The sequence below is a fragment of the Tasmannia lanceolata genome, unplaced genomic scaffold (assembly GCF_043159265.1).
Source record: "Tasmannia lanceolata isolate RefF3 unplaced genomic scaffold, GAP_Taslan_0.1 ptg000015l, whole genome shotgun sequence".
Lineage (NCBI taxonomy): Eukaryota > Viridiplantae > Streptophyta > Magnoliopsida > Canellales > Winteraceae > Tasmannia > Tasmannia lanceolata.
In genome coordinates, this window is record NW_027518692.1 from 59,472,566 (window position 1) to 59,490,897 (window position 18,332).

Below are 18,332 nucleotides of genomic sequence, written 5' to 3' on the forward strand. Positions count from 1 at the left end.
TTTTCATGACCAAATACATGGTAGAGTAATCTTGGAGGTAAACGTTAAATTGAAACTCGGTGTATACAACTGATACCACCCATCAATCTAGACCATAGAATTGAATAGCCACCTCCCAAAACTGCTTTGACTGTGACTTTGTTTTATAGACGCAATGTTTGGTGTTGATTGGAATGTTTTGAATATTAGTGCCACATGTATAGTCCAAAACATAGGTGTTTGATTGCACTTACCGGGCACCTGACAACTGGGACACTGGGATGGTGCATACACAAAAATATCCGTGTATCAACTGTATAAGCTGTGGAAAATGGCTCTTTTAGTTTAACAAGGATCATTTCACATTTCAAGTGAACTGAAAAATATAAAAGAGTGGGATTTCTTAATGCAATCTCAGCTGTCTTGTAGAAATTTGCCCCGAGCTTGGAGAGAGTGCACTACAATTTCAAACTTTCAAGAGAATGTTCTTCACATGGGTGGTCTTGGGAACAAAAGATAAGAAGAAACTAACAACTTCAAGATCACGGAACTAGGAGATGACCCACAAGCTAAGAATGAACTATCTATGGAGAAAATTATTTCTTTATTAAGTATGATTCCAAGAAAATATTTCAAATATTTCTTAATGTGTGCACCTTATCCTTCTCCGATGCCCCAATCATGGCTCCAGAATGCCCAAACCTTGTGGCACAAGCAAGGAGCCTCCATCAAATGAGGAATGATAAACTGAAGGGCGTCCCTGCAAAAAAATATGAAAAAGCTATAAGGGTGCCCCCATTGTTCTATCTCAACAAAGTTTATTTATTAGGGGTTAAAAGAAAATATGAGAATATTACAAACAAATATAAATTTAAGGAACAATAAATGTATTTTGTTGAGAAGGACCGTACTCTTGTAGACGGTTTTTTTTTTGCAAGGGCCCCTTCTGTTTATCATTCCTCCCATCAAATACACATGACATTTATTGCCTTTTATATTAGAGTTTACTAGTGAGCATCATCTATGATATGATTTGCAATCTTCAAGACATTTCGTATGTTGTGTGGTTAGAAGATACATGCTAATTCTAGGAAGAGAAGCCTCCTTGGAATAAGCCTTGTTGGATTATAGTTGGAGTAAGTTAGGGAGGAAGGGTTAATATAAGTTACAAGTACTAATAGTTCATCTCCTATCCGATCAACAAAGTCTCGATCCGGAAAGATATTGATAAATTACATAAAATAGTTGTCCAAATCACCGGGCTTAATAGCCTGTTATAATTTTAAGTTTTTGGAATTTATAGTTTTGCATATTTTATTCACGTAGATTTAATGTTAACATATTTGGAAAAAGATCCACATAATTATTTGAAACTTAAGATGAGTTTTTAAATTTTAAATGTAAATATTATTTTAGAATAAAAATAATCACCCAAATAGGAATCATAATCTTGATTAAGAGGAAGCGAATGAGAAGTGTGTCTCCCATGGGGAGGCAAGAAGAATTTATCTTCCAAAACAAGTTTCTGGGGAAATGAGCTTCCCATTCAACTAAGAAGCTTATTCAACTAAGAAGCTTATGGTAACTATGGTTGGGGCCACCACGTAGTCACTAGCTAAACTATCATATTGATCGTATGGTCACTAGCTAAACTATCATATTGATCGATCAATTCTGTAAACTTTCGTTAAATGTGAATTGCTAGCAATGGATTGATATAGGATGATTGTTTTCCTTAGGCCGTGTTTTGATTGCAGGAAAAACTTTTCTGATAGCAACTTTTCTAAGGATTGTTATTTATTTCCATGATTTAGAAGAAGATGAGAAGGATATGAATTATTTAGAGGGATATAATTATAAATTGAAGGTCCTTCTTAATAATACTTGAATGGTGGTCGTTTCACATCGAATCATGATTATTAAAGAAACAGGAGTAATTTATGTAAAACAAAACAAATAACATTGGCTTAGGAAGAGAGTATCAACTATCAACTGTCAAGCCAAGAAACAACTTTCCAATTTTACCTCATTATATTTTGTAAATGACGAGATTTGTTTTTCAAGGTTGAGGGCCTTCACAATTGAGCTACAGGCCCAACCCCAAATGACAAGATTTTAAAAGCATTTATTTCTGTTTCCATCTTTTAACTACATTTTCTTAAGCAATTGAGGAGAAGATGAGAGAGCACCGCCTAAGATCGTTTGGGTATATCCAACGTAGGCCTTTGGATGCTCTAGTCAAAAGAAGTGACTCGTGCCAATTTGATGGAGTAAAAAGAGGTAGGGGCGGACCGAAAATAACTTAGGTAGAAACAGTGAGGAAAGACTTGAGGACTAGGAACATAACAGAGACGATGACCTTAGATAGGAGAGAATGGAAGACCCTTTCACCTCATTCATGAAAATTTTCTAATGGATTCATTAGCCGACCCCAACTAGTTGGGACAAAGGCTTAGTTGAGTTAAGTTGAGTTGAATTTTCTTAACCAGTACTGTATTAAACTCGAATTTTTCCTGTCTTGTTTTTTTCGCCTAATCACATTTTGCTAACTATGATTTGGTACATGGCGTGACGGAAAAAATAAGAGAAGGAAAGGGATGTAAAGTGTAGAGAAAAGATAGGGCGAAAGGAAAATGAGAAAGTTTGTCGGGGTTTGAAAGGTTGGGGTGAGGAGTCGCTGTTGAGGAGGGTCCCATGAGGTTCGGTGGTGGGACCGGATTTGGGGAGACAACCGCACTTCAACAACTCTTCGTTTTGACCAATCCCTAACTTCATGGACTATGTCTTGGAACCACTTGAACCTGACCTAGAACAAACTTAATCCCCTATATTATCAAATCCTTAATTATATTGATCATGGTAACAGAGAGCATAGTTAGCAAAACATGATTTTGCAGTGAAAAAAATAAACAAAAAACAAACTACTGGTTGGGAAATATTCGAGTTTAATATGGCATTGCTTCAAAAAAAACATAATAAAAAATGGAAGGGGAGTGATAAATCGACTCCCAAATATGATAAATCGACTCCCCATGTGTGTTTCTCTCTCCTCTGGGTTAGAGAGAGAAAGAGGAGAGAGGTAGACAAAAGAGGAGTCGATTTATCATTTTGGGGGGTCGATTTATCACTGCCCAAAATGGAAACACAAACAAATGGGTATAAAAAAATTTATTGTATGAGTTTTAAACGGAGTATTGAATGGCAAACCATTAAAACACATTTTTTTTTTAAAAAAATGCTGTTTAAAACTTTTCCCATGTTGTAATTAACCAAGATTTAGTTTAAAATAAAAAATAAAAAAAACTTTTCTCATGTTAACAATCTTTTGTTTCCTTAAAATGGCAAAACTACCTCTCCTATGCGACAGTGAGTAGAGGAATTTGTTCGGTTTCGTACCTAGCAGTACTCAATCCTTAATTGCACTTGAGGACTAATATTTTCAGAGATTTAATGTGCTATGTGCATGTGGAGTCATGTATTTTTTTTTAGAAAGCACTATAGGGCCCACTTCAGAGAATGATCCAAACCGTTCAATTGTTGGGCCACAGCTCAAATAAGTTGCACCATGTAAATCGATCATCTCCATAGGATGATCCTAACCCCGTAAATCATGCCCTAATTCACATCCGACAACTAAAATATCATCACCAATCAAAGCAACTTTCAGGCTATGGGGCCTGCCACCCATGGTCGGTCCCGCGATTTAGATGGCATCCTAAATTAGGGACCACTATACTTATCGCGGTGCAGAGGACACAACATCAAACTCATTTTTTTTACTTCAATAAGAGTGTAACGGTGGTGACATTTCCCACCTAAAATTGGTTCCAAGTGAAAAAGGGCAAGTCCCTATCACTTCCATGCAAAAGGGTAGTCCACCCATTCCTAATTATGCTCGTAGTGGGACTCATATCTCTCTTTTTAGTGGGGCCCACTGCTTCCACTATTGGACCCAATAATATCCAAAGGGAAATGATATCCATACAATTATGTTCTGATAATGGACCCATTCTTGGTAATAGCACTCCATTCCGATTGGGTGTGGAGCATTCTGAAAATTGTAACCTTGATAGTGCAATTATCAGTAGTCATAGAAATGTATATGAGGTTAGATAAGTTACCGGTTGTAATAGAGTAGACTACATGTTGTACTTTCCAAGGACAAAATCCAGACTATAGATCATCTTCGTCGCCATTAGATGCTCATTATTGATGATTGTTCCCTCTGCGTGGAAGCGGAAAACAATGGATCATTTGCTTCTCCACTGTAAGTATTCTAGATCTGCGTGGGGCAAAAATCCTTGATGGGTTTAGAATCTCACGTGTCTTCCTAGCTCATACTGCTGACCTCTTGGCATGTTGGTTTTTTGTGCCACGGTCTAAGGAGTAGTTAATCTTATGGAAACTTGTTCTTTAATTTGGCAGTAATTTAGGTTCATTGGAAGAAATGGAGTGCTCGAACTATAAAAAAACAGAGAGTCAGACTAAGTGCCGCTTTCTCATTTGAAAGGATTATTTCACTAGCAAATTATGGGGCTATAGCTCTCCCTTGCTTTAAGTTGTACTTGACCACAGATATCAGGCAATATTGGAGGGAGATCTATATGAGTAGGGATCAAGATACGGCGGCAGCCTCAAGATGGAGTCCTCCCGAATCAAGATTGAAGCTAAATCTTGACAGCCGAATTAAGTTTCGGTAAACCTGAGCCTGACTGGATTGGAGGTCTTATTCGAGATGATACTAGTTATACCAAGTGGGCTTTTTAAAGGTTAGAAGATCTATGGATAATATCATTGTTAAGGGCGATGCCCTTAACATAATCCAGTGGCTAGATGGGACACACACACACCCATGGAGGTTCTTATAGATGTGAGATGAGATTATTGATTTCGTAAATTGTCTCTTAGTTCAATTTCTGCATACTCGGAGATCTGCAAATAGTGAGGTGCATAGGCTTGCTAGGCCGGAGTCGAACAGCCAGGGCTGGATATATTGAATTTTTGCTTCCTAGACTATTATTATGCTCTATTTGCCCGCTTTCTTGTTGTTCCTCTTGTGCTCTCAACCTCATCATTTTGTGTGCATTTTCTCACTAATAAAGCATCATCATTTCAATATATATATATATATATATATATATATATATATATATATGAGCATGCATTTGCTGCGCTCGAGCACAGAAACAGGGTGGGGCCACATTTCTGGATGGGATCGAAAGCATTCATTTGATGGGCCCTTTCATGGGTAGGGTGTCCACCAAAAATTAGCTCCATTGGATCACCTTAGGGTGTCCATTTGTGGGGCCAAAAATGGACAGATTTGTTTACAAACAGTATCTGTCCTTTTTTTGCCCCACAAATGAACACCCATTGGTGATCCAATAGAGCAGATTTTTGGTAGGCCCCCCATCCATGATGGGGCCTTCCAAATGAATGCTTACGATCACACCAACCCCCCCCCCCCCCCCCCAAACCCCCTAATGGCCCCACCCTCTTGTTTCTGTGCTCGAGCGCAGCAACCCCTCTCTCGCTCTCTCTCTCTCTATATATATATATCAAAGAATAAATTATCTATAGATATATGAAAAAGTGTAGGCGGTCGAGCATGAGCCCAACCACAAGGGTGCCTCATCAGATCCATGTCACTCACTTGGAGAGCAACCTTTCCTCCTAAAATAACCAGAATTCCATCTGAAAGAAAATGATCAAAATGACATTATGTCATGAAAATGACCAATATACCTGTTATATGAAAATGACTAAAAGAACCCTATCACATTGAAATTATCGAAGTACCCTTATCTCAAATGAAGTCGTTGGTCAATTCCCACTTTCGTGTTTATTTTCCAAACGAAATCCCATTTTGGAAGTACTTGGTCTTTATTTCCGATAGGGAGCCCAGTTTTCCAAAGAAAGAAGTGATTAAGTATTCACATCTGGCGCAAAAGTCTAATGATTAGATCGTTAAGATATGATGCAACCCAAGACTTAGACAACCACCGTGTTAGATAGTCAGAATTACCCATAAATGGTCACTCATAACGGATGAAGAATGTGGTAAACAAAACAATCAAAATAGCTAGGGGTGGCAACGGTTCAGAACCAAACCAAAATTTGAATTTTCGGTTCGGTTCCGCCAATTTTGCCACCCCTTACTCATAATCATTGGAAATCGGGGGCAACGGTTCGGTTTGAAATTTGAAGACCAAACCGAAATTTGAATCGGTTTGGTAAAACCAAACCGAAGCCGAATTTTCGGTTCAGTTTTGGTTCGATTGGATTGCCACCCCTAGAAATAGCTATACATTAATGCTTCAGCATATACCCCTTGCGGAATTCCTCAATAGCTATACATAATTCAATTAATTGTTCATACACTAGAGTTTGATGTATATATGTTGATTAGCATTAATGTAAGGGTAAAATTGCGCCCAGTATTTTTCAAAAAGCACTCCAAAACGTTCATTTGTTGGGCCACAACGCCAACAAGCTGTACCACATAAATAATTTCCATAGGGTAATCCTCACCCTCCGATCTAAATTGTTTCTATAATATGCAGTCCCTTCAGCCTATTTACATTGTGGCCCAACAAATGAACGGTTTGGATCATAATTTGAAGTGGGCCCATAGTACTTTTAAAAAATACTCCCATTCAAATCTTCTAAAATTGCAGCTTCAAACCTCAAGAGAGAGAGAGAGAGACACGTCAACACAATCCAATGTCACCTCACTGAAGCCACGTGTCACTCCAATCAGTTAACTTAACCATAGTAGGCGGTTACTTTCTAACCCAACAAGTTTAACTAAAATCACCAAACTACCCACAGTTCCAGTGTACCACCATATATATAAATCAACGGCCTTACAAACACGTTTAAAACTGAGAATTTATAGAGTTGCTTCAGTACACTAGGAGAGTGCCAATATAAAAAACACTCTCTTCCCATATTAACTTCCCTGAAAAACATACCCACTCCTCCTCCTCTCTCTGTCTCTCCCCCCTGCCGCGCTTCTGCACCTCGCTTTAGTTATCCAACTTCTTTTCCTTCTCCCAATTCTACCCTCACACGTCCACCTAATTTACACCGAATGCCATTCTAGCATTTTCCTTTCTTCTTCAAACATGATTTCATGGAAGGATCTATACACAGTCCTCACTGCAGTAGTTCCACTTTATGTAGCCATGATCTTAGCCTACGGATCTGTCCGGTGGTGGAAAATCTTCTCACCAGACCAGTGCTCCGGCATAAACCGGTTCGTCGCAGTCTTCGCCGTCCCTCTTCTCTCATTCCATTTCATCTCTACAAACAATCCCTACGCCATGAATTTCCGATTCATAGCAGCCGATACGTTACAAAAGATCATCATGCTCGTAGTCCTCACTCTCTGGACGAATCTGACAAAAAATGGGAGTTTAGAATGGATGATCACCATCTTTTCTCTATCTACACTCCCGAACTCGCTTGTGATGGGAATTCCACTCCTGATCGCCATGTACGGGGATTTTTCTGGTAGTCTTATGGTTCAGGTCGTGGTTTTACAGTGCATTATTTGGTATACTCTCCTTCTCTTCCTCTTTGAGTACAGATCTGCTATGATGCTGATCATGGAGCAGTTTCCCGACACAGCTGGATCAATCGTTTCGTTTAAGGTGGATTCGGATGTAGTTTCTCTTGACGGACGGGATTTTTTACAGACTGAGGCAGAGATCGGAGATGATGGAAGGCTTCACGTGATGGTGAGGAAATCTACGTCGTCGAGACGATCGATCGGCGGCGGAGGATCGGTGTTCACGCCGCGGCCTTCGAATCTCACCGGAGCTGAGATCTACAGTCTTAGCTCGTCGAGGAATCCGACGCCTAGAGGATCGAATTTTAATAATTCGGATTTCTACTCGATGATCGGATCTATTCCTCAGGCAAGGTCGTCGAATTTCGGCCAGGCTGATCTCTACTCGGTGCAATCCGGTCCGACACCGAGGCCGTCGAATTTCGAAGAGCAGAATGGCGTTGTGCCGGGGAATTTGCCGAGGTTAGCGTATTATCCGGCGCCGGTGCCGGTTTCCGGTTCTTATCCGGCTCCGAATCATGAAATCTCATCCATGAAGAATGCAAAGAATTCTTCGAATCAGATGAAAGCGAATCACGATGCGAAGGAGCTGCACATGTTCGTTTGGAGCTCCAGTACGTCTCCTGTTTCGGAAGGTGGAGCTCTCCATGTATTCGGTGGTACGGATTTCGGTGTTTCCGATCAATCTGGACGGTCCGATCATGGCGCCAAAGAGATCCGAATGCTTGTTGCAGATCACCCCCAAAATGAAGAACATAAAGGTAAATAAATAAAAAATTCTCTTTCTAAATTGATTTTTAACTTTTCTAACTTGATTTTTAATTTTTTTCAGAATTACCAGAGGATTTCGGAGGGGAAGATTACAGCTTCATTGGGAAAAGAGGGATCGATAGAGAGGAGGAGAGAGACAAGGAAGGGATGGGATCGAAACTGGAATCCGGATCTACGGTGGAGCTGCACCGGAAGGCTAGTGCCACGTCGGATTCCGGTGCCGGAAAACAGAGTCCCCCGAGGAGCGTCATGACTCGGCTTATATTGATCATGGTTTGGCGGAAACTTATTCGGAACCCTAACACCTACTCCAGTCTCATCGGTCTTGTCTGGTCTTTGATTTCTTTCCGGTATGGGCAAATTAGGAAAAAAAAATTCAATCTCAATTCTAAGTTAAATTATTATTTTATTATTTTTTCTTTTTTACAGATGGCATGTCGCAATGCCCAAAATAATCGAAAAATCAATCTCTATACTCTCCGATGCGGGTCTGGGGATGGCCATGTTCAGTTTAGGTGAGCTCCTGTTGCTAAGATGCGCCTTTCGTTTATGATAAGGGAAAAAAAAAATGTAAAAAGCATTTATTTGACTTCGATAGGTAGGTACTAATTAGGAACCATGCGCATAGAAGGTGTACATTAGTGTATGTGAATATGTGATTGTAGCTGTGTTGTGATTTGTGACAGGGCTGTTTATGGCTCTACAACCGAAGATATTAGCATGTGGGAATTCTGTTGCTGCATTCGCAATGGCCGTCCGATTTCTGACGGGCCCAGCAATCATGGCCGCTGCTTCCATTATCGTCGGCCTACGTGGTGTCCTCCTCCACGTGGCAATTGTGCAGGTAATAACAATGCCAACTAATAAATCCACTTTTAATTGACCCCAAACTTCGGGGTGTTTGCGGTTTGCCTATGATTATGAGAGATTTTATATGGTGTACGCCCTTATAATCCCGTATTTTTTTAATAGTACTGTACGTACTATACAATAGGATGATCCAAACCGTCCATGTGATGATTTTAGATTACAACCCTCCTATCTATATAGGAATTGGTTATTAGATAACCTCTATAGATCGGAGGGCTAGGATCATCCTATGGAAATGATTTTAGAGGCATAACGTATTTACAGTGTGTTCCATCACATGGACGGTTTGGATCATTTTATGATGTGGTCCGTGGAATTATATCAGCACTCTCCCTTATCAATATCAGCACCCTGTTTCATTATCACATCTATTTTTGGTTTTTATTTTCATATCCACAGGCTGCTCTCCCTCAAGGCATTGTCCCGTTCGTGTTTGCAAAAGAATACAATGTCCATCCTGTAATTCTCAGCACAGCGTAAGTGAAAAAAGACAACATGAAAAGTACGAAAATGCCCTTTCGAATCTTGGAAAACAATTTATTGAAAAGTTAGATTGACTTCGAATATACCCTTCCCTGAAAACCATACTCTTCAATAATCACTGTCCTTCAAATGGAGGGTTTATAAAGAAATAATACTCAACTAAAGGCAGAGGTCCCAGGTTGAGTGGAAGTGCCATTTTTTTAGTATAAAAACCCATTTCCAGTATGGGTTGGGACTTTGGAAGGGTATTTTCGTCAAACAAATTAGATGATATTCGCACAATCTGCTTTTTCGTATGTCACCACCCTTCATTTTTATTTTTTTAATCCGTCTTATTGGAAATTGCATTGCAGGGTTATATTTGGAATGCTAATAGCACTACCGATCGCTCTCCTTTACTACATTGTTCTCGGATTGTGAAATTTTTAAGAGATGCGGATAAAGAAAGAAAATTGGTTTCTATCTGACTTTCACGAAAGACTGACTACTGGCCAATGAGCAGAGAAGGCTGAAACACTCTCCGAAAGTTAATTAAGAACAGAGATTAATTATAGAGAAAATGCAGATTTTTATCTTTTCCGTAAAAGCTTCGACACTCGATAGAATGAGACCCGATCATTTTTTATAAGGCGGGGAAAAGGATTGGAGTTTGATTCAGAAAACAAGGAGAAATTGTTAGATTTTTATTTTTAAGAAAGCATTGGGAATCAACACGCTCAAGATTTTCTTTGTCACCAATATTTTTCTTTTGAAACGGTAAAATGAGAATATATTAAAAGACGAACTGAGATGGTTCAGGTAAATTACATAAAGAGAAAAAAACGAAAATACAAAATCAAGGTGGGAGATAATCAATTTTTTGTCACCAATATATGGTTTAGTAACCAAAAGTCTCTATAGTAAAAGCTCAATGCAGTGGAGTGCTTAGAGTGAGCATACGCCAAATAACCAAAATAGCAAGATTTTATATGATGTGTGGCCGTATAAACCGGTCATTTTCAAAAAGTACGGTACGGCACACTCCATAGGATGATCCAATCCATGCATTTGTTGACCCATTATTCACATAGGATGATCCTAACCGTCCGATCTATAGAGAGACTGCACATTATGAAAATTTCAATAGATTATGGAAATGATTTTGAGCACTGCTAGCAAAATGGGAATTTGTTTTGTGGGAAAAAAAAAAAAAAACGGTTTTGAAGAAGTGTGATTAGAAAATTAGGGGTTTATACGGCTACACATCATATAAAATCTCCCAAAAATAACATACACTGATTATTCGGTGTACATGCCACGTACCCGAATCAGGACATCTTTTCACTTTTTTACGTTAAAGAGGAAAGGAAAAAGTGAATCCTTTTGTGATCTCATTCATTTAATTCATCTGAGGTCAGATGTGGCTGTTCTGTCATGCAAAACCCAGCTCAGAAATGGCTTTCCGCGAAATTGCCTAGCAAATCCCTTATTATCTATTTTTAAAGATATTGGAAAAATGCCAAGTGGCACATCTCCATTGGCCACGCATGGTTCGCTTCTTACTCCCCACACCTTTCGTAACCTGCTTTTCTATATAGAGATGATCTTGGATAGGAAATAATCATTTTCCTTCTCATACAACCATGAGTTCCTTTTAAGGGTTTCTTATATGAATGCACATATTTTAACAAGGAAATTTTTGAGTAACTATGAGTGGTCAAAAGTACAAATAGGGGCCACTTGTCCAATCATCTAAACCATTCATTTCATAAGCCTTGATATAGATAGGCCGTAAAGCAAAATCCAGTCTCAGTGGACTTTCTAATCACCAAATTCATGGGTTGTAATCGTCCAATAGGGGGTGGATTTTGCTTCATGGTCAATCCATACAAGGCTTAAGAGATAAATGGTTTGGATCATCGAGCAAGTGGCCCCCACTTGTACTTTCACCTGCGCATATGTGCATCTAACATATAAGAACCCCCTTTTAAGCTGTTTAATTTTGAATTAAAACTGTCTGATGGTGGCCTAAGTAACTGAGATTTTCTATATGTTTTGCTGTAGGATGAATAGGGAACACATGCAATGCGCCCGGAATTAAGAAAACGAGGAATTTATTATTAAAAAAATGTTTTCCTTGTTTAAGATGAAGGGCTAAACAAAGTTCATTTCTAGTTTACTTTCTACGGTTTATGTCTAAAAATTTAGTGTAGAAAGGCAAGAATGTCGAAAGTCAAGTTATTAAGATCTCCCCTTTTTTTAAAAGAACAGCCTTACATAGTTTCTCGAGCATAAATCCCAATGTACAATGTCTAGTAGATTGGGAGGTACAATGGGGAGGGGATATTATCCCCTTTACAAGGACAATTAAGTTTAGAAAGAAAATCCGCTGCTACATTTTCTTCCTTCCATAAGTGAGTAATCTTCCAAGACTTGAAAGATCTGCTTCCCTCCGTATGTGCTAGATGGCACCCTTGTAAAAACCAGCCGCAAGGGCACCCAATTGGATTTGTATCGTAATGCCCCCATTCGGTATACTTCAAACTTGCAAACCTAATTACTTAAGATATTTCCTCCAGACAAGGTTTGCCTGGTGTTAAAGTCTCTCATACAAAACCGTTAGTTGAATCATCTTTTGCACCATTGCTTAGTGGTATATCATTTTGTCTCCCAATTTCAAGATAAAATGAGTGCATGTCAGAAAACGTTAAGCAGTTCGACCCAAGAAACTATCTCGGGTAGGGTCGGTCATGTAAGGTTTATGAGTCTCAAGTTTTCTCATAAAAAAAATCCAACTTGACCTGAGTTAGTTCTCGGGTCAGATAGTATTTTGGAAAACCCGACCCGAGTTGCAATTCTACTTGCATTACTTCTAGTAATGAGCTAGGGTAATTTGGGGTAAGAGAAAAGTGTTAGGGTTCATCTTTTAATTTTAACAATAAAAGAATTTTTTTTGGTCTCCTAGTTTTTTTCCCAGATATTGGTCCAGAAAACCTACCTCAAGAGTCAAGACCAATTATTTCTAAACCCAACCCCATTATTTTTTAGTCCTATTGATGCGGGTCGGAACCCAACCCAAGTAGCAACCAAATCCCAAGTAAATATATTACCTAACATGAAAGTTTGTGAATACAGAAAATGAGGGTTAGCAAGATTGACTAATGGTTTGCTCAGTTCGGGAAATATCACTGTCTAAAGGCCCATACGAAGGTGACTTCTGATCAAAAGCTAACACTACACGTGATTTGTCACATCAACGTTTCCCAACAAATTTTACCTTTGCCTTTTACAACTTTTCTTTACTCTTCACAACTTATGGAAGAATAGATGATGCGAGTGAATTGGTTTGTTGGGAGAGAGACACCTCACATGACCACTATAAGATGCACCCATTTGAGAGACTCTTCATCGGTCCCACCAGTCATGTCAGCGTGATCTGGACCATTCATCCAACTGTCCCTACCATGAAGATGTCATAGGCTAAAAATTGAATTCATCAGATGATCCTAACTACCCACTTAAACCATTCCAAACAGAAATTAGAGAAAAAAATTAAGCTAGAGTTACTAGTCTCTGTTGGACTGCTAGGTTTGTCAGATGAGTAATACTCACCAGATGGACAGTCTTGTTGGGGGTTCCACCCCACATCGGATATGTGAAAGGATGTGGATGGGCTTATAAAATACTTTATCCAAGAACAAAGGTCCACATGAATGGAGAGGATAGCAGGTCCATAAAATAAACTCCTGCTTTTGCTATCCCACAAAATTACTCCAAAAGCTTAAGCTGTTATTATTGTTGTGATTTAATGGCAAGTGATATATCCACCCCTTTTGATTACTCGGGACAGCCGGTGCTAGTGGGGCGGACATATCACTTCCCTATTTAATCATGTATACTTCAACACTCCTCATATGTGGACTTCCCTATTTAATCATGTATACTTCAACACTCCTCACATGTGGCCCCTTGGGTTGACCGGACACGTGGATTTTTAATATCAAGGAATTGTTGACTTTTGAATCTAGACCTTCCGTGAGGCAATAACTCTAATACTAGGGGTGTAAACGAGCTGAGCTTGGCTCGTTAAGCTCAAAAGCTCGGCTCGGGCTCGAACCAGACTTGGGCTGCTCGGTCAGGATCGTGTGCCTTATCGAGCTCAGGTTATTTTACCCCTCATCTTCCTTGGACAGCCCTATCTAGTATAATTTGACTACTCTTTTTACACTACGGGGGGTGGTCCAAGTAACAAATGGGGTTCCAAAAAAGAAGTGACATATTTTGCCTCCCCCTTTCACTCCCTGGACAACCCTTTTAGTGTATATATTAAGATATAATATATATTTAAATATGTTAAATTCTTAACGAGCCGAGCCGAGCCGAACCTGGCCTAGCTCGGGCGAGCTTACGAGCCCGAGCCAAAATTGACACCCTTATCTAATACCATATGCAGAACAACTAAGCTCGCCCGAGCCAAAATTGACACCCTTATCTAATACCATATGCAAAACAACCATTTACTCCAGAAGCTTAAGCTGTTAGAGTTGGTTTTATTTAACCATTTATACTTCAACACCCTTTGTCCTCCCTTCGCTCCGACAGTTCAACGACCTTGCACGTGCGTCTCAATTAAACAGAGTATCATTAGTCTTCACACACACACATTCCCCTCATTGAGCCAGTCAACATAGACAATATTGGGGCCCACGACTGTGTGATTGTGATCTCACCATACAGTAGGTTCCACGTGCCAAAGTTACATGGGCCCAGAACATGTGGATGCCACTGCCAAACCCGTGTGGTTTGACCTTTAAGGATGATGAAAATCAACCTTGGCGTATTATATTATTAGAATTGCAGAAAAAGCTGGAAGTGGATAGAGCCCAACAACAAATTTGACTAAAAAAGATTGAAGAGAGCTCAAAGACTTGCAGACTCATGTTAGATTTTTCTTTCATAAGGGAACATTGGGCCCAAAGCTGATAGTAACAACTCTTGCATTCATGCATGCTCTCTAACAAGCTATATAATGTGTGAAATGAGAAAATGAAAGGCTGCATATGTAATCCCTACCATCAACAAAAGCTGTGCAATTTTCAATGAATAGCAAATATGTGTAATCCCACAGCGAGCTCATGAGAAATTTCAATATGAGCAAGAAACAAAGATGATTATATATATATGGGGAAATATTTTCTGAGCGATACTTCAGATAAGTTATCTGGGCAAGAGCTCAAAAAATCATGTGGGCCCACATTTTTATTAGAAGAGATGAAGATGAATAGAAGATGTTGTATTGATGAGACGTGAAGAGGGCTTGCGTGTGGGCAACCTTGACAACTACTTATCGTGCTGTCCGTGACACATCTCATTCATTCTCCACCTTGCCCTGGGTCCATGCTTTCATGTTTTGGTTTTGCTTCTCTGCTACTACATACCATAAAATAAGACTATCCCACTTCATCTTTTCTTTTTTAAATCAAACTCCCTCCTTTTTCCTCCATTCTTTTCTAGGGCAGAACATATAAACCTAGTGGGAACTTCAAGTCAAATTCACATGAAAACAAAAAATAATAATCACATGATTTTAATTGGAACAATTACCAATGGGGGACAAAAATTAGGCAGAATTATCAACAGAACCCATGCTTTTCAAAAATTATCAACGAGGGACAAAAGAGCTTGTCAGTAAAAGCTGGACGAAAATGCCATTTTCTTAAGCAACACTTTTTGCTTTGCTTTTCTCTCTTCTCTCTTCTTTCCCTCTTTTTTTTACTTTTCCATTTTCAACTTTGTTTTTTACCCTACCAGTCATCTTCTTCATCATTTAGCCACCATTGGCGACGGGAAAGCTCAAAAACTTGAAACGTGAGTTCATTCTCATCTATCTCTCTGTATCTAGGTTTTGTTTTTCATTTGTTTTAGGGTTTTGCATTTCTCCTTCTCCCTTTTAATGGAAGATGAGGAAGATGAATCGTAAGGTAGAAAGAAAAAAACGGTGAAAATGAACGAGTGAAAAAAAACAGAAAGTAAAAACATGTTCATAAGGGACTTGATACAGAAAGTAAAAACATGTGCATAGGGGACTTGATAAGCCCATTCGGAATTTGATAACCCCATTTTGATACTGGATAACCCCAACCCCAAAGACTTGAAAACCCCATTTCAAAACTCGAGTACCCTCGGCCAATTTTAAGGGACTTGATAAGCCCATTCGTAAATTGGTAACCCCATTTTGATACTTGAAAACCCCCTTTCAAAACTCCAGTACCCTCGGCCAATTTTAAGGGACTTGATAAGCCCATTCGTAAATTGGTAACCCCATTTTGATACTAGATAACCCCAATCCCAAATACTTGAAAACCCCCTTTCAAAACTCTAGTACATTCGACCAATTTTCAGGAACTTGATAAACCCATTCAGAAATTGGTAACCCCATTTTGATACTAGATAACTCCAATCCTAGATACTTGAAAACCCCCTTCCAAAACTCCAGTACCCTCAACCAATTTTTACAGACTTAATAAGCCCATTCAGAAATTGGTAACCCCATTTTTTATACTAGATAACCTCAATCCCAGAGACTTGAAAAACCCCTTCCAAAACTCAAGTACCCTTGGCCAATTTTTAGGGACTTGATAATCCCATTCGAAAATTGGTAACCCCATTTTTTTTATACTAGATAACCCCAATCCTAGAGACTTGAAAACCCCCTTCCAAAACTCCAGCACCCTCGGCCAATTTTCAAGCACTTGATCAGCCCATTCAAAAATTGATAAACCTACTTTTTAGAGTTGCTAACCCCCTACCTATAGCAACTCTTCTAATGGCATTACAATTCTGCTCATGATAGAAATAACAAAAGAAATAGATGTTGTTTTCATTAAATGTGCTTCATGTATTACATCCCAATTTGTGCATTACAAAAAAATTAAGTAAATCAAAAAATGTGTAGCCATTCATTCATGTATTACATCAACTTTTTCATATACAACCACTTGTCTTCCAAAAAGTGAGTGAAGCTATCCATGCATTATCTTCAGAACACACCCTAAAATACAAACTGCTTAAACCCTAACAAGATAAATCAGAAACAGAGGAATGAAAAATGGTGCAAAACCGCAAAAAAAAAAGATAAATAAAACCTAGATACAAAGAGATAGATGGTAAGAACTCAACATTCAAGTTTTCAAGATTTGCCAGCAACAATGGTTGTTGAACAACGAGGAAGATGACTAGTGCTCTAAAAAATCAAAAAAGGTGATAATGGAAAAGTAAAGGAGGGAAGAAGGAAAAAAACAAAGTCAAAACGTATTGTAAATGCCAGAGGGCATTTTCGTCCAGCTTTTACTAACAAGACCTCTTTTGTCCCTCGTTTATAATTTCTGAAAAGCATGAGGAAGAGCATGAGTCTGATAATTTCGCCTAATGTTTGTCCCCCATCGGTAATTGTTTCAATTAATTCTTGTCAGGGCAAAAATCTGACATATGTGCTAGAGAATCCGAATTTTAATCCCTGGTTTCAGACGAAATTAAATGCACAGACAAAGCGAAATCAATATATGCAAAAAGAAAGAAAAGAAAAGAGGTACGAGACAAGGCATGGGTCTGTGTCTGGTGAACCACCGGCACGAAGCAAGATGTCCATCTACCTTCTTTTGTTAGTCTTTTCTTAGAAATAGCTTTAATTTTTTCAGGAAAAGACTAACAAAAGGGGGTGAAAATGCCATCTTTCGAAGAAAAAAAAACAACCAAAAGGGGGTGGATATATCATTTCCCTATCAAATCACTCATAGAAATCTTCACAATGGGATTTGATTTTAAGTACAAAGGATAAGAATAGCAGAATCCATACCTTTTTGAGTCTCAAAGAACTGAAGAGATATGTTGTACTTGAGATGTTCTTAAAATGTTTTTTTATTTCGATTATTCTTATTAAAAATTTTGGGACATGGTAGAAAAATAATTTAAAGTCATTAATCAATTATGGCACAAAAAGCAATTTATTACAGACAAAGACCCAAGATTTAGAAGTATTAACATTGACATTGCATTAAAGCATCGCAGTTTACAAAGGAAGTATCTATAGCTTACAAATTATTACTCAAAAAGACCCAAAATACCTTCCCACTGTTCAGTTTCATGCACTTGAGAACTCTTCTGAGCTTGGTGATTGTCACTTTCAAAGCCCATGAAGCTCAATCACCCAGAAGACAGAGCGGCTGTCGCATGCTGAGCTCAGTTTTAAGCTTTGGGAAGCTCTCTAAATCATGGGAGGTGCTCAAAATTTTCTGCATTTTGAGAAACCACATGATTAAGTTTCCTTATCTCTATCAATATAAATAAAATCTAACTCTATACATGATTACACCTAAATTTGATTCAGATAATCATGATGACTTGAATGTAACATGCGCCTGTAGAAATTAATGCCAGGAGTCTCTATCAACAAAGTTTGTCTGTTTCCATGAATTCACGAGCATTAAGATAAACAGATGGATTTGCATTAAGATGAAGAGTTTAGGAAGTAGTACGAATTCACAAGCATTAAGATAATGTGGAAATGGTTCCGGAAAGAAAGCCCTTTCATGACCATTAAGATAATGGACAGAATAGCTTAGGAAAGCATCTAGCCTGTTTTGGTCAGCACAAAAACATGGATTTGTACAAAAACATG

At 38.7% G+C, this 18,332-nt stretch overlaps 2 protein-coding genes across 5 annotated transcripts in view; one reads left to right on the forward strand and one right to left on the reverse strand.

Moving 5' to 3' along the window:
• The first annotated feature begins 6,874 nt into the window (after positions 1-6,874).
• Positions 6,875-10,396, forward strand: LOC143892746 (auxin efflux carrier component 3-like). Its single transcript, XM_077397602.1, has 6 exons — positions 6,875-8,313; positions 8,385-8,673; positions 8,753-8,838; positions 9,010-9,167; positions 9,593-9,669; positions 10,030-10,396. Exons 1-6 carry the CDS (start codon positions 7,107-7,109, stop codon positions 10,094-10,096), a joined length of 1,884 nt encoding a protein of 627 aa, XP_077253717.1. The 5' UTR covers positions 6,875-7,106; the 3' UTR covers positions 10,097-10,396.
• A 7,214-nt stretch (positions 10,397-17,610) lies between these two features.
• The window catches only part of LOC143892747 (DEAD/DEAH box RNA helicase family protein), a 54,643-nt gene continuing 53,921 nt past the window's right edge, over positions 17,611-18,332 (reverse strand). For all 4 annotated transcript variants that reach the window (XM_077397604.1, XM_077397603.1, XM_077397605.1 and 1 more), the window contains one exon: positions 17,611-17,946. In XM_077397604.1, the coding sequence (XP_077253719.1) occupies positions 17,854-17,946 (93 nt within the window). In that variant the 3' untranslated portion in view covers positions 17,611-17,853. The remainder of the gene's footprint in view (positions 17,947-18,332) is intronic.

Excerpts from the sequence above, each read along its gene's own strand:
- LOC143892746 (XM_077397602.1), top strand. The coding sequence starts at position 7,107 with ATGATTTCATGGAAGGATCTATACACAGTCCTCACTGCAGTAGTTCCA. Across the intron at positions 8,839-9,009 it reads GATGGCCATGTTCAGTTTAG|GGCTGTTTATGGCTCTACAA; the intron begins GTGAGCTCCTGT and ends GATTTGTGACAG. Across the intron at positions 9,670-10,029 it reads CCTGTAATTCTCAGCACAGC|GGTTATATTTGGAATGCTAA; the intron begins GTAAGTGAAAAA and ends ATTGCATTGCAG.